This window comes from Somniosus microcephalus, chromosome 2, assembly GCF_052327205.1.
Source record: "Somniosus microcephalus isolate GS21.2 chromosome 2, FLI_Smic_1.0, whole genome shotgun sequence".
NCBI lineage: Eukaryota > Metazoa > Chordata > Chondrichthyes > Squaliformes > Somniosidae > Somniosus > Somniosus microcephalus.
The window spans coordinates 104,516,503-104,533,460 of NC_140988.1; the positions used below are offsets into that span (position 1 = coordinate 104,516,503).

The 16,958-nt window shown below is 46.1% G+C and overlaps 1 protein-coding gene across 1 annotated transcript in view; it reads left to right on the forward strand.

Annotated features, from left to right (window-relative positions):
* The first annotated feature begins 8,035 nt into the window (after positions 1-8,035).
* mnd1 (meiotic nuclear divisions 1 homolog (S. cerevisiae)) overlaps positions 8,036-16,958 on the forward strand; it is a 33,298-nt gene continuing 24,375 nt past the window's right edge. The window contains exons 1-2 of the mRNA XM_086012006.1: positions 8,036-8,161; positions 14,536-14,601. Coding sequence (XP_085868132.1) covers positions 8,159-8,161; positions 14,536-14,601 — 69 coding nt within the window. The 5' untranslated portion in view covers positions 8,036-8,158. The remainder of the gene's footprint in view (positions 8,162-14,535; positions 14,602-16,958) is intronic.

The following is a 16,958-nucleotide window of genomic DNA, read 5'->3' on the forward strand; positions in this document are numbered from 1 at the left end:
GCTTAATGAAAATACACTGCATGCCAAAACTTTTTGGATCCTGTTCTTTCCCCTTAATGCATTGAGGCAAGCTTGAACTGAATCAGTGGGACAAGTGCAATAAGTAAATGCTTGACTTTTTTAAAAAAAAACTTAGGGTTCTTTTGTGAATTGAGCAGAATATACACTGCTTCAATCAAATTTAGGAGCTCATTTATGGTTTACCGCTGCAATGATGTTTAATTTTTTCTTGCTAAATTTATTGTTCCTCTGCAATGGGGTGGTTTTGATCTGTCAAAGCCCTTGAAAGAAAATAACTTGCATTCACATAGCACCTTTCACATCTACAGGACATCCCAAAGTGCTTCACAACCAATGAATTACTTTTGAAGCGTAGTCACTGTTTTATGCCAAATGTGGCCACCAATGAGATAAATAACCAGATAATCCAATTTTTTGATGAGGGTTTTTGAGGGGATAAATGTTGGCTAGGACACAGACTATTTTGAATAGTGCCATACGATCTTTTCTATCCATCTGAATAAGCAGATGGGACCTTGGTTTAACGTACAGCACCTTCAACAGTGCAGTAACCCTCATTGCTGATGTTACCATTCCTCACTTCAGTTTTATTTTCTCCGTTAGCTAGGCACACTGAAGCATTGATTGTAGGTATGAAGAAACCCATGGCCCAGATTATTTGGCCTGTTCCAGTAGTGCACACATGAAATTAAATCTCTACACTTTTTTTCTAAGCATATTAAAGTTTAAGGGAGTGGTTTGCTTTAATTTTAATGTAAAATACAATATGATTCTACCAAATGTAACTATTAAAGTATTGCTCCTATTATCTCCCTGGTAGAGCCAGCATATTTAATGTGTTGAATTAAGCAGATTGCAATTGATGTTTACCAGCAAGCTGATGCACCATGCAATATTTGGACAGATGCATTTTCCTTATTGTGTTTATAAAAAAAAAAAGACTTTCACAACCACCGGACATCCCAAAGCGCTTTACAGCCAATGAACTACTTTTTCAAGTGTAGTCGCTGTTGTAATGTAGGAAACTTGGCAGCCAATTCGCCCACAGCAAGGTCCCACAAACAGCAATGTGATAATGACCAGATAATCTGTTTTTTATGATGTTGATTGAGGGATTAAATATTGGCTAGGTCACCAGGGATAACTTCCCTGCTCTTCGAAATAGTGCCATAGGATCTTTTACGTCCACCAGAGAGGGCAGACTGTTTAACGTCTCATCCGAAAGACAGTACCTCTGACAGTGCAGCACTCCCTCAGTACTGCACTGTCAGCCTAGATTTTTGTGCTCAAGTCTCTGGACTGGGACATGAACCTGCAACCTTCTGCCTCAGAGGTGAGGGTGCTACCAACTGAGCCACAGCTGATGCTATCACTGAAGATGCAACTGGCTCGTTTAAAGTACCACTACTGCTATCCTAAATCTTTTTTAAACATGCTCAAACAAATTCCCTTAAAAGGGCTAATTGTGTAAAATCTAGATTTTATTTCTTGCATTCTCTGAAACTATCTCCTATTAATTGAAAGAGTATGTTGAATGCGGAGGGCTGTTGTCAGAACTTCAGCTTAGACTATCATTTCAACTTGACTGCAGCCCTTGTTTTTTGGCCTTGGTGTGATGGGTGTGTGGAGGGGGGCGGGTTAGGCAGCTGCAGACAACACATAGACTGCCGAACCAACCTGCTGAGGCAGAGGAATGTAAAAATGTATTAAACAAGAATGCACTCAAATGGAGGACTCCAACAAGCAGCTGCAGAGATAGGAAAACAGGGAGGAAAAACTTCAACAACCTCGCGCCCCCCCCCGCCTGTGAGGCAATGCTCCCCACCTCGAGGAGCACTGAAAAAAAACTACAACGATCAGTGAAGAGGGAGAGAAGAAAAGAGGCAAGAGGGTGAAAAGAAAATATATTTCCACTGTTACACTGCATTGAAGGATGCCTACTTATTTAACCTTGCAAGCATGCATTCTGTATCTAAAGAAACATAGCAGATAGGAGCAGGAGTAGGCCATTCGGCCCTTCGAGCCTGCTCCGCCATTCAACGAGATCATGGCTGATCATCCAAACCCTAGCACCCGGTCCCTACACCGACAGCCATCCCACCCAAGCCCTATCCCCGTAACCCCACGTATTTAATCCCCCCTAACACTAAGGGCCAATTTTTTTTTATCATGGCCAATCAACCTAACCCATACATCTTTGGACGAAAACCCACGCAAACACGGGGAGAATGTGCAAACTCCACACAGTCACCCGAGGCCGGATTTGAACCCGGGTCCCTGGCGCTGTGAGGCAACAGTGCTAACCACTATGCCACCGTGCTACTTAGTACTTACATTGGTTTGGGAATGTATAAATGTGGACAAGGCAGAGCTCCACTCATGGGTACTCAAATGGTACTCTGGAGTATTATTCACTGACCTTCTGTTACCAGTGCTTCCCTGATGGTGCATTTGCTGTGGGAGGTGGAGAGGCAAAGGGGTACAGGGAGTGAATGCCAGAGCGTGAGGCCTAGGTGGATGAAGGCACGGCTACCAATGGTGGGGTAAAGGGAGGGGGGGTGTACAAGAAGCCAGAGGAATGGAGTGTTCAGCGAGAGGGTTGTAGGGTAGGGAAGGGACTATACCGTTTACTGTAAGTGGAATTCCTGTTCTTGCTAGAGTTCCATCCCTGCCCTAAAGGTGGCAGCAGAGAGGAAATGAGAGTGCGACCAACTTTGGTACACTCGTAGCTGGACTTTGATAGAAACAAGATGAACTTGGTTTGCCCTGATTTTTGTCAGCAAAGGCTGATAGTTGGCCTGTGAATTCATCATTAACGAGGGTATATTGAATGCTGGGTTAGGTATTTATTATTCACTTTGTTTACTGAATTTCCCACGGTTTTTATTTACTGTTTAGTTCCTTCCTCCCGTACCTTTCTGATTCTCCTCAAGCACATAGCCGACATCATTAGCTGAGGATGTTATTAGGCCAATACCAAAGCTAGAGAGAAAAAGAAAATAACTTGTAACTTTTACATCCTTGGGATGTCCCAAAGTGCTTCACAGCCAATTAAAATTACTTTTGAAGTATGGTCAGTGAAGATTTGTAGGCAAACTCAGCATGGTCCCAGAAACAGCAGTTAAACTTTTTTGGCTGTGCTTCTAGGGGAAAGAATATTTTTTGCAGAATATCCGGAGAAATCCCTGCTCTTATTCAAAAAAAAAAAATTGCTGTGGGATCAGGCTGACAAGACCTTGGTTTAATGTTTCATCCACCTCTGACTATGCAGCACTCTCTCAGTTTTGCACTTAAGTGTCAGCGTATATTATGTGCTCGGGACCTGGTTTGAGGGTTGAACCCACAACTTGCTGGTGTGGCACCACTGAGCCAAACTAACTCTGATGCTGGATATGCGAGCAGTTTGAGATACTTCCTGACTTTTTCCACTCCTCCCTATCACTCTCTTTTCCCTTGCCTCTCAACAACAACTTGCATTTATATTACGCTTTTAATGTAGAATCTCCCAAGATGCTTCATAGAGGAAAAGTTGATGCTAAGTAGTAGAAAGGAACTAATTAGGGGAGGTGATAATGCATGGTTGAAGAGGTTTTATTAAGATGGAGGGGCTTATGGGGAGAGTTCCAAAGTGTATGGATGAGACATCCGAATGCTTTGCCCCAAACATTGAACAGAGGAATGTACAGGAGGTCAGAATCGGAAGAGTGGAGAGCATGCACTGGCACCTAAGACAGAAAGAGATTGCAGAAGTAGAGTGTAGTGAGCCTGTGGCGGGATCTGTAAATGAGGTCTGGAAATTTGATATGTGTATTAGGTGAGGTGAAAGAATGGAGGTTGGCAAGGATAAGGGTGAGAAGGGCACAGGGTAGAATGTGGGTAGTGGAGTTTTGGATGAGTTCGAGTTGATGTAAGGTGCAGTATAGGAAGCTGCTAAAGGCTGTTGAGCCTGGAGGTGAGATGAGGGTCAGTATTGTCAGTTACAGGGCAAAGGCGGAGCAGGCAATGTAGAGGTAGAAATGGTGGTGGGTAGGATGTAGATTTTTAAGCTTAGCTGAAGGTCAAAAAGAAAACCGCAGTGATAATTATAATACAACTCTTAACATCGGAGCTCTGCAGTAGTGTAGTGGTTATGCTACAGGACTAGTAATCCAGAGGCCTGGACTAATAATCCAGAGAGTGTAGCAGGGCATACCAGGCGTAGCTGAAAATGAGGTGCCAACCTGGTGAAGTTACAACAGAGGACTACGTGCATGCTAAACAGCACAAGCAGCATGCTATAGACCGATACAAAAGCAAAATACTGCAGATGCTGGAAATCTGAAATAAAAACAGAAAATGCTGGAAATACTCAGCAGGTCAGGCAGCATCTGTGGAGAGAGAAAGAGAGTTAACGTTTCAGGTCGATGAGCCTTCGTCAGGATTGGAAAAAGTTGGAGATGGAACAGGTTTTTAAGCAAGTGTAAGGGTGGGGAAAAGGGGGAGGGGAGGAAAGAACAAAAGGGAAGGTCTGTGATAGGATGGAAGGCAGGAGAGATTAAGAGACAAAAGGGATGATGGTGCAAGGCAAAAGGAGATGGTAATGGGACCCCCTTTCCCTGCCCCTACACTTGCTTAAAAACCTGTTCCATCTCCAACTTTTTCCAGTTTTGACGAAGGATCATCAACCTGAAACGTTAACTCTGTTTCTCTCTCCACAGATGCTGCCTGACCTGCTGAGTATTTCCAGCATTTTCTGTTTTTATATGCTATAGACAGAGTTGAGCGATCCCACAACCAATGGTTCAGATCAGTCCTGCCACAACCAGTCATGAACGGTGATGGACAATAATTAACTGGAAGAGGAGGCTCCATGAACATTCTCATCATCAATGATGGTGAAGTCCAACACGTGAGTGCAAAAGACAAGGCTGAAGGATTCGCAACCACCTCCAGCCAGAAGTGCCGAGTGGATGATCCATCGCTGCCTCCTCCTGAGGTCCCCACCATCACAGAAGCCATTCTTCAGCCAATTCGATTCACTCCATGTGATATCAAGAAATGGCTGAGCACACTGAATACAGCAAAGGTTATGGGCCCTGACAACATCCCAGCTGTAATACTGTTCTCCAGAACTAGCCGTGCCTCTAGCCAAGCTGTTCCAGTACATTTACAACACTGGTATCTACCTGACAAAATGGAAAATTGCCCAGGTATGGCCTTTCCACAAAAAGCAGGACAAATCCAATCTGGCCAATGACCGCCACATCAGCCCTATCAGTCTACTCTCAATCATCAGCAAAGTGATGGAAGGTGTCGACAGTGCTATCAAGCGGCATTTACTCATCAGTAACCTACTCACCGATGCTCAGTTCAAGTTCCGGCAGGGCCATTCGGTTCCAGACCGCATTACAGCCTTGGTTCAAACATGACAAAAGAGCTAAATTCCAGAGGTGAGGTGAGAGTGACTGCCCTTGACATCATGGCAGCATTTGACCGAGTGTGGTATCCAGGAGCCCTAGTAAAACTGAAGTCCATGGGGATTAGGGGGAAAGCTCACCAGTGGCTGGAGTCATACCTAGCACAAAGGAAGATGGTTGTGGTTGTAAGAGGCCAATCAGGACATCGCTGCAGGAGTTCCACAGGGCAGTGTCCTAGGCCCAACCATCTTCAGCTGCTTCATCAATGACCTTTCCACCATAAGCTCAGAAGTGGGGATGTTCACTGATGATTGCAGTGTTCGGTTCCATTTGCAATTCCTCAGATAATGATGCAGTCTGTTTACCAGCATGCAGCAAGACCTGGACAACAACCAGGCATAGGCTACTAAGTGGCAAGTAACATTCATACCATACAAGTGCCAGGCAATGATCATCTCCAGCAAGAGAGAGTCTAACACCTCCCCTTGACATTCAATGGCATCATCGAATCCCCCATCATCAACATCCTGGGGGTCACCATTGACCAGAAACTTAACTGGACCAGCCATATAAATACTGTGGCAACAAGAGCAGGTAAGAGGCTGAGTATTCTGCAGCGAGTGTCTCACTTCCTGATTCCCCAAAGCCTTTCCATCATCGACAAGGCACAAGTCAGGAGTGCGATGAAATACTCTCCACTTGCCTGGATGAGTGCAGCTCCAACAACACTCAAGAAGCTTGACACCATCCAGGACAAAGCAGCCCGCTTGATTGGCACCCCATCCACCAACTTAAACATTCACTCCCTCCAGCACCGGCGTACTGTGGCTGCAGTGTGTAACATCTACAAGATGTACTGTAGCAACTCGCCAAGGCTTCTTCAGCAGAACCTCCCAAACCTGCGACCCACTTAGAAGGACAAGGGCAGCAGGTGCATGGGGACACCACCACCTTCAAGTTCCCCTCCAAGTAACACACCATCCTGACTTGAAAGTATATCACCGATCCTTCATCGTCGCCGGGTCAAAATCCTGGAACTCCCTCCCTAACAGCACTGTGGGAGTACCTTCACCACACGGACTGCAGCAGTTCAAGAAGGCGGCTCATCACCACCTTCTTGCAGGCAATAAATGCTGGCCTTGTCAGCGACGCCCACATCTCGTGAAACGAGAGCCAATCGTAGCAGGGAATCTCCATTCATAAATTTGACAGGAAGACCTGTCAAATCTATGAATAGAGATTGGCCCCAAAACCTAACTAAAACTTCAAATAATTTTTTGAAAAAACATCACATTTTTAAAATAACTAAAATAGTTATTTTATGTAATTTATAAACAATGGCCCAGAAATTCGGGTCTCCATGGGTGAGTACGCACAGGGTACTCACCCGTAGGCCCAATGGAAGTGTCAGTTTCCTGCATGCACGGGAAACCGGCACTTCCGTTCCCCTGAAAGCAGGGGTTCAGAGGTTGAATGCGTGCACGGGAGAGGCTGCGCGTGCGCGTCGAACTTCGTTTTTTTTTTACAGGTTTTCCCGGGAAGGTAAGCCTGCAGAATTTAGAAATGTAAAAAGCAGGCGTAAGTGGTGAATTAATTAAAATTAAAACATTTTTTCCACAGGTTTATTATTTTTAAATACTGTAAAGGTAAGTTTATTTTAGCCCCGTTAGAAAATAAAATTATTTTTTCAAAAATTTAAATTATTGTTTATAAGTTATTTCATTTAATTTATAGTTTATTTAAAAAATGTGATTTTTAAAAAATTTATTTGAAGATTTAGTGATGTTTTGTAAGAAGAAAGGGCCCGTAGTATTTCTAAGTCTTGACAGCACTTCCTGTCAGACTTATGAATGGAGCATTCCCTGCTCCGATTGGCTCTCCATGGCCCACGTGATCCCAGGGGACGCATCGAACTAACTGCGCCCCTGGGATACACAAGCACTGCGCGCCGGCAGCTGGACCAGGCCCCGGATCGGAATCACACGCGGGCCCACAGCTCAATGGCCGGCGCGCTAGGTAAGTGCAGATTGGGGGCTTGCACCCGGGGGAAGCCCCCAACCCAAATTTCTGGGCCATTGGCCCAGAAATTCGGGTCCCCAAGGTGAGTATGCACTGGGTACTCACGGGTAGGGCCAACGAAAATGCCAGTTTCGTGCATGCGCTGGAAACCGGAACTTCCGTTCCCTTGAAGGAGGGAGTTCACAGGTCCAACCGTGCGCCGGAGAGGCAGCGCGTATGCCTGGAACTTCCGATTTTTTTACAGGTTTCTCTGGGAGGGTAAGTCTCCAGCAGCTGCGCGTTTAAAAAGCAGTCGCAAGGCCTGCCAAGGTAAGTGGTGAATTAAGTAAAATTAAAACATTTTTTCCACAGGTTTATTATTTTTAAATACTTTAAAGAAAGGTAAGTTTATTTTTAGCCCCGTTAAAAACTGTAATTAATTTTTTCAAAAATGTAAATTATTAATAAAGTGCACGCTATCAAAACGGCCAGACTGGGCTGCACATGTCCATTTCCGTCCTCCGGCTGTGATCGCGGCCACAGAGGCCGCTGTCTCTCACCGCTCTCCTGCAGGGAGTGCCCCGGACTGTTGCTAAGCAACAAGAACGCGAGGGAGGTGCTCTCTTTCCCCTCGCAAGTCTCTCCTTAGCACTTTCGCACGGCCTGCTGGGGACAGGAAGGCGGCAGAATTAGCGCGGTCGCCTTGGAGACGGCGGGGTTTGCGGGTCGGGGCCTGCTCCACAATGGTGAGTGTCGGGGCTCCTGTGATTCGCACTTTAAGTGAAGGACCCCTCCCGCTCATAACCTGACTGATAGAGAAAAGCAGCGAAATTATACTTAACCATGTCGGTAATAACTAGCCGGCTACTTAGCTACAATTTACCATTTCTTTCCGCTCTGGGTCTCCAAACTCCCTCTCCTCGAACGTGTCCTCCGCTCCCAGCTCCGGTCACACCTCTCTGAAAACTCCCTGTGCGGATCCATTCAGTCCGACCTCTGCCCTGATCGCTTGCCTGGTCAAAGTCACCAATGACCTGACATTCTCTGCAATTGTTGCCCTCTTTATGACTTTTGGCCTCTCGGGCTCCGCAGATCCCAATGCATTAATTTAGGGATTCCAATGTTCATTTAAAAATCCTCCATGGCTGCTCCGCTCCATACAGCACCACCTTACCTCCCAGGTTGCACCTCCCAGGTTGAACCCCCCAATCTTCTGAATCTAAATCACATTGACCTCGGCACCGAATTTGGACACACCCAGCCCAGTTGACCCTGCAAAGTCCTCCTTACTAACATCTGGGGACTTATGCCAAAATTGGGAGTGATGTCCCACAGACGAGTCAAGCAACAGCCTGACATAGTCATACCCACAGAATCATACCTTTCAGCCAATGTCCCAAACTCATCAATCACCATCTCTGGGTAAGTCCTGTCCTACCGGCAGGACACCCACCAGGGGTGGTGGCACAGTGGTAAACAGTCAGGAACGAGTGGCCCTGGGAGTCTTCAACATTGACTCTGGACCCCATGAAGTCTTATGGCTTCAGGTCAAGCATGGGCAAGGAAACCTCCTGCTGATTACCATCTACCGCCCTCAACTGATGAATCAGTACTCCTCCATGTTGAACACCGCTTGGAAGAAGCACTAAGAGTAGCAATGGCACAGTATATACTCTGGGTGGGGGACTTCAATGTCAGTCACCAAGAGTGGCTCGGTAGCACCTCTACTGACTGAGCTGGCTGAGTCTTGAAGGACATAGCTGCAAGATTGGGCCGGCAGCAGATGGTGAGAGAACCAACACAAGGGGAAAAACCTACTTGACTGCGTCCTTACCAATCTACCTGTCGCAGACGCATCTGACCATGACAGTATTGGTAGCAGTGACCACCGCACAGTCCTTGTGGAAACAAAGTCCTGTCTTCACACTGAGGACACTCTCCATTGTATTGTGTGGCACTACCACTGTGCTAAATGGGATAGATTCAGAACAGATCTAGCAGCTCAAAACTGGGCATCCATGAGGCACTGTGGGCCATCAGCAGCAGCAGAATTGTATTCCACCACAATCTGTAACCTCATGGCTCGGCATATCCCTCACTCTACCATTACCATCAAGCCAAGGGATCGTTCCCGGTTCAGTGAGGAGTGCAGAAGAGCATGTCAGGAGCCAACCTGGGGAAGGTACAACACAGGACTGCATGCATGCTGAACAGTGGAAACAGCATGCTATAGACAGAGCTAAGCAATCCCACAATCAACGGATCAGATCAAAGCTCTGCAGTCCTGCCACATTCAGTCGTGAATGGTGGTGGACAATTAAACAACTAACGGGAGGAGGAGGCTCCATGAATATCCCCATCCTCAATGATGGCGGAGCCCAGCATATATATGTAAAAGACAAGGCTGAAGCATTTGCAACCATCTTCAGCCATAAGTGCCGAGTGGATGATCTATCTCAGCCTCCTCCTGAGTTCCCCACCATCACAGAAGCCAGTCTTCATCCAATTCGATTCACTGCATGTGATATCAAGAAACGGCTGAGCAAAGGCTATGTGCCCCGACAACATCCCAGCTGTCGTGCTGAAGACTTGTGCTCCAGAACTAGCTGCGCCTCTAGCCAAGCTGTTCCAGTACAGCTACAACACTGGCATCTACCTGACAATGTGGAAAACTGCCCAGGTATGTTCTGTCCACAAAAAGCAGGACAAATTACCGCCCATCAGTCTACTATCAATCAGCATGGTTTTATGAAGGGGAAGTCATGTTTGACAAATTTGCTGGAGTTCTTTGAGGAAGTAACATATAGGATGGATAAAGGGGAACCAGTGGATGTAGTGTATTTAGACTTCCAAAAGGCATTTGACAAGGTGCCACACAAAAGATTATTGCTTAAGATAAAAAATCACGGGATTGGGGGTAATATTCTGGCATGGATAGAGGATTGGCTATCTAACAGAAGGCAGAGAGTTGGGATAAATGGTTCATTCTCAGACTGGCAATCAGTAACTAGTGGTGTTCCGCAGGGGTCAGTGCTGGGTCCCCAACTCTTTACAATCTATATTAACGATTTGGAGGAGGGGACCGAGTGTAACATATCAAAGTTTGCAGATGATACTAAGATGGGAGGGAAAGTAGTGAGTGAGGAGGACATAAATAACCTGCAAGGGGACATAGACAGGCTAAGTAAGTGGGCAGAGATTTGGCAGATGGAATACAATACTGGAAAGTGTGAGGTTATGCACTTTGGCAGGAAAAATCGTAGAGCAAGTTATTATCTTAATGGCAAGAAACTGGAAAGTACTGAAGTACAAAGGGATCTGGGGGTCCTGGTGCACGAAACTCAAAAGGTTAGTATGCAGGTGCAGCAAGTGATTAAGAAGGCCAATGGAATGTTGGCTTTCATTGCTAGGGGGATAGAATATAAAAATAGGGAGGTATTGCTTCAGTTGTACAAGGTATTGGTGAGACCGCACCTGGAATACTGCATACAGTTTTGGTGTCCATACTTAAGAAAAGACATACTTGCTCTCGAGTCAGTACAAAGAAGGTTCACTCGGTTAATCCCGGGGATGAGGGGATGGACATATGAGGAGAGGTTGAGTAGATTGGGACTCTACTTATTGGAGTTCAGAAGAATGAGAGGCGATCCTATTGAAACATATAAGATTGTGAAGGGGTTGGATCGGGTGGATGCGGGGAGGATGTTCCCGATGATGGGTGAAACTAGAACTAGGGGGCATAGTCTTAGAATAAGGGGCTGCTCTTTCAAAACTGAGATGAGGAGGAACTACTTCACTCAGAGGGTGGTAGGTCCATGGAATATGCTGCCCCAAAAAGCTGTAGAAGTTACATCATTACATAAATTTAAAACAGAAATAGACAGTTTCCTAGAAGTAAAGGGAATTAAGGGTTACGGGGAGCGGGCAGGAATTTGGACATGAGTCTAGGTTCGGATCGGACATGGCCCTGTGGGTAGCGGAGCGGGCCCAGGGGCCGTGTAGCCTGATCCTGCTCCTATTTCGTGTGTCTAATTTTGTTAGATTCAGGAGATGGTTCAGTGATAGTAGATTGGCAGTTAGGATCAGATCAGCCATGATCTTATTGAATGGCGGAGCAGGCTCGAGGGGCCGATTGGCCTACTCCTGCTCCTATTTCTTATGTTCTTATGATGGAAGGTGTCGTCGACAGTGCTATCAAGCGGCACTTACCAATAACCTGCTCACCGATGCTCTGTTTGGGTTCCGCCAGGACCACTCGGCTCCCGACCTCATTACAGCCTTGGTCCAAACATGGACAAAAGAGCTGAATTCCAGAGGTGAGGTGAGAGTGACTGCCCTTGACATCAAGGCAGCATTTGACTGAGTGTGGCATCAAGGAGCCCTAGTAAAATTGAAGTCAATGGGAATCGGGGGGGAAACACTCCACTGGCTGGAGTACCTAGCACAAAGGTTATGGTTGTTGGAAGTCAATCATCTTAGCCCCAGGACATCGCTGCAGGAGTTCCTCAGGGCAGTGTCCTAGGCCCAACCATCTTCAGCTGCTTCATCAATGACCTTCCCTCCATCATAAGGTCAGAAGTGGGGATGTTCATTGATGATTGCAGAGTTCAGTTCCATTCGCAATTCCTCAGAAAATGAAGCAGTCCATGCCCGCATGCAGCAAGACCTGGACGACATTCAGGCATGGGCTGATAAGTGGCAAGTAACATACGTGTCACACAAGTGCCAGGCAATGACTCTCCAACAAGCGAGAGTCTAACCACCTCCCCCTGACATTCAACAGCATTACCATCGCCGAATCCCCCACCATCAATATCCTGGGGGTCACCATTGACCAGAAACTTAACTGGACCAGCCACATAAATACTGTGGCTACAAGAGCAGGTCAGAAGCTGGGTATTCTGCGGCGAGTGTCTCACCTCCTGACTCCCCAAAGCCTTTCCACCATCTACAAGGCACAAGTCAGGAGTGTGATGGAATACTATCCACTTGCCGCTCCAACAACATTCAAGAAGCTCGATACCATCCAGGACAAAGCAGCCCGCTTGATTGGCACTCCCTCCAACACCAGCGCACCGTGGCTGCAGTGTGTATCTACAAGATGCACTGCAGCAACTTGCCAAGGCTTCTTTGGCGGCACCTCTCAAACCCACGACCTATACCACCTAGAAGGACAAGGACAAGGGCAGCAGGCGCATGGGAATACCATCACCTACAAGTTCCCCTTCAAGTTACACACCGTCCTGACTTGGAAATATATCGCTGTTTCTTCATCGTCGCTGGGTCAAAATCCTGGAACTCCCTCCCTAACAGCACTGTGGGAGTACCTTCACCACACAGACTGCAGTGGTTCAAGAAGGCAGCTCCCCACCACCACCTTCTCGAGGGCAATTAGGGATGGGTAATAAATGCTGGTCTTGCCAGCGACGCCCACATCCCAGAATGAATAACAAAAACCAGTGCAGTTACCTGCCTCTTCCCCCACCCTTATTTTTGATGTGTTTAATACAGTTGACATTGCTTCTTCTCCACCATCCAGCTCTATGAGCTTGTCTTCACTTGGTTCCACTGCTACCCGTCTGAACATATTTCCAGCAGTGGCTTTTCCTCCTCCTGTTGCACCATCACTTCCAGAGTGCCGCAAGGATCTATCCTTGACCACCCGCCCCTCATTCCTCTCTTCCTCATCTATCTATATGCTGTCTCTCGGGTACATCTGCAGGTAGAGAGTTAGGTTTCATATGTATGCTCTACCTCTCCACTGCTTCTATCGACCCCACAACCATCTTGCTGTCAGACTACCTGTCTGACATCAAATCATGGATGAGTCAAAATTTCCTTTAGTTGAATATTATGATGACCAAAGCCATTGTTTTTTGGCCCTTGCCGTAAACTCTGCTCCCTTACAACTCGCTTCAATCCCTCCTGGTTATTTGCTCGGGCTGAACTAGACCATACACAACCTTGGCATCCTGTTTGACCCAGCTTCAAACCCGACATCCTACCTATGACCAAGACTGACTGTTTCCATGTTCACAGCATTGCCCAGCTCTCTCTACCTTGTCCCCACTGCCCCTGAAACCGTTGTCCATGCTTTTGTCACCTCTGGACTTGATTTCTCCAAAGACTTCTTTCGTGGCCTCCAACTTGTTCAAAATGCTGCTGCCAGTTTCATGTCTTTCACAATGCCCATTGCTTCTGTCCTCGCTGATGTGCAGTAACTCCATGTATGAAAATAAGGGCGAGGAAAGCCTATTGGGCTCCACCATTGCTCATCTTATCCATTAAATGGTGCAAGCTCATGCACCATCTTCCAATTGTTTGTATTGCAAATTCCTGGCGAGGCAAAATTCTATGGCCAATTTTGGGAAAACTCTAAGGAAATTGCTTGCTAATTCCTGAGAGACCATTGTTGCCCATGATGCCTCACTAGCTATACTTCTAACCCACATATGTCCCAATGTTATTAAAATTATAGGATTGTACAGGATCAAAAAATTCAATTTCTATACATTGGACCAGCCTGTTTAATAAAAGAAGTTATAAAGTCGATCTACTACCCTGCCATGATTATCATTTTCAATGTAGGCAGGCTCAGTGGAAGAAATGCATATTACAAAAGGATTAGGCCACAGACTTTATACCCCACTCTGGTACATCCTTAGTTGTAGAAACATAAATATATTTGCTGTCTACATGTTCTGGACCTTGCAATAAGGACTAAGTAGGGATAAGACAAAGCCACAAAAGTGGAAAAAAGTGAGTATATTTAGATAAGTTCAAGAAATGATCATAGAGCAAAATTTCCGTATGTGCAAATGAATGTACCATTGATGGCATTTGTGATTTAAAATGTTCATTACGAAGATGGTGAACTAACATTCCCTAGCATCCATCCATTGCCTAATCCTTTCGTAATATGCATTCCTTCCACTGAGCCTGCCTACATTGAAAATGATAATCGTGGCGGGAAAGTAGATCTACTTTATAATTTCTTTTAATAAACAAAATGGTAGAAACTGCAAAATTACTGATTGTTACAAACAATATCCATCAAAGCCTATAAATCAAGTAAGCTTACAGTAATATTTGCTTTTTATGTTGATCCTTGAATTCTTAGTCAAAAAAGAAGGGACTGAGCATTGAAGAGAAGCGAACTCGTATGATGGAAATATTTTTTGAAACGGTGAGTAATGAAAGTTCCTGCTCAAAAGCTGAAGTACGCTGTTTTGCAAGTTGATCAACACTGCACAGCGTGTGAAGTAACAGAAACTGATAATGAAATGTTAATTTTTTTGCACTACCTAGTTCCTTTGTCAGAATGATAATTGACTGGTGGGATTAAGTAAACAATTAGTAATGATCAAGGATGCATACTTTTACTTGGTTTTAGAGTGGCACTCAAGCCTGAATGAAGTCATTGGGTCTGCTGCACTGGGATGCGCCCCATCAACAACAACTTGCATTTATATAGCACCTTTAAACGTAGTAAAACACCCAAAGGTGCTTCACAGGCGTGTTATCAAACAAAATTGGAAAAGGTGACCAAGAATTGGTCAAAAAGATAGGTTTAAACAGTGTCTTAAAGGAGGAGAGAGAGGTGGAGAGGTTTAGGGAGGGAATTCCAGAGCTTAGGGCCCAGGCAGCTGAAAGCATGGCTACCAATGGTGGAGCGATTAAAATTGGGGATGTGCAAGGGGCCAGAATTGGATGAGCGCAGAGATCTTGGAGGGTTGTACAGCTGGAGGAGCTTACAGAGATAGGGAGGGGCGAGGCCATGGAGGGATTTGAAAACAAGGATAAGAATTTTAAAATCGAGGTGTTGCTGTATGGGGAGCCAATGTAGGTCAGCAAACACAGGGGTAATGGGTGAACTGGGCTTGGTGCATGTTAGGATACGGGGATCACTCGAGGGTGTGAGACTTAACCCTGGCGTTTCCATAGCAGTAAAGACAGTGGCCAGGATTCCGTGGTCAGTGGTGAACGTACAGCACTAGCCGTTCATTACACTTACACTTGCCCACAGACTTACTGTGGGTTTTTGAGCTGGAACTGGCAGGTATTGGGGAGCAAAAACAGTCTGCTGCCCTCTACAGGAGATCTGGGGCCTGTGTAAACAGGACAAGCAACGATGTGTCTCCTTAAACAATCAGATTGGAAAATCCTTACTGAGACACGCCAGCCTGAAATTTAATCGGGAGGCGGGTTGGGAGCGGGGAAGGCTTGGAAGCAGTTGGGAAACCTGGGAGATGAGGAAGTGTACTTTTATATTACAAAATGGCTTCACAAGGTACAGAATAGAAAACACAAAATGGCTTCCATAGATTAGTAATTGCTAGTTCTGCTGAAAAAGCAGAACTCTCCAAATTAACAAGATGACCTCAACTGTTAATTAGAACAAAGACCTTCAGAGGTACATACTGTAAGCCTCCCTATCTCTTTCACATAGCTAGATGAAGAGAGTCCTTGAGTCATGAATAAACTAGGATAGGGAGTCAAAGAAGAACAGGACTTATAGATTAGATAACCCTATCTATAGGCATTCCTTTTTGTTCCAGTCCTTTTTGTCCTTGATTACATTTTTACTAACACTATTTTTCTTGTAACTAATTATGATCTCAGACTTCGATCATGTGATTCTGAAGGCTTGCTTTAACTATAAATATGTTACCCTTTGCCTTTGATCTTAGAAGTGGTCAGCGTAGCCATTGTCTACATGTCCGCTTCCCTTGTATACAAGAACTAATAAAGTCTTCCTTTGACGATACTTTGTGTTTAAAGCGTCTTACTCGGGAGTCGAGACTTCGACAGAGACCTGCTGAATTTAACGGCAAGGCCTGATTTGTATTGGAAACCTCTGATTCTGACCCGCAGCCAGTCAAATTGAGAGGCTGACTGGCTGCAGGCAGGTAGGCCTGCGGCACTAAGCCACAGATGGGAGGGAGGGATCGTGTGGGGGGCCAGGGGGTGATCATTGGCAGGCCGGAGAAACTGCGGGGGGGTGGGGGGCAGCTGGCAGTGGCGGTGCAGCTGGTTGATCACCAAAAGGCTGGACGGTCAGTTGGGTGGGGTGGGGGGAAGCAGGAGCAGCATGGGGGGCCGGAATCGGAGCCCTGTGCAGGGGCGAGCTGGAGGCCTGGGGAGGGGGATGGGTGGAATCGGAGACCTCATGGGGTGGGTTAGGCAGGGACGCTGGATCCAGGAGGTAAGTGTAAAGATACTTACCTCCTGGATCCAGTAGTCCTCGCCTTACTTTAGCTGGCGGGTTTCATGAGGCCTGCAAAACCCGACCAGCTACAGTTAAATTTAAAATGCAGGTTAACTCTGAGGCACGCCAGCCTCATTATAATATTGAAATGGGTGACCCACCTCCTGGGAGTAGGTTAGCTGCCCGCCACCTGTCCTGCCTCTGTTAAAATTGAAGTGGGTGGGTTGGGGTCGGGATTCAGACTTTTAACACTTTAACTTCCCACCCGACCTCAACCCATCTTTTTTTGGGTTAAAATTCCCCCCCCCCCCTCCCCCCCTGCAATTTTTAAACCA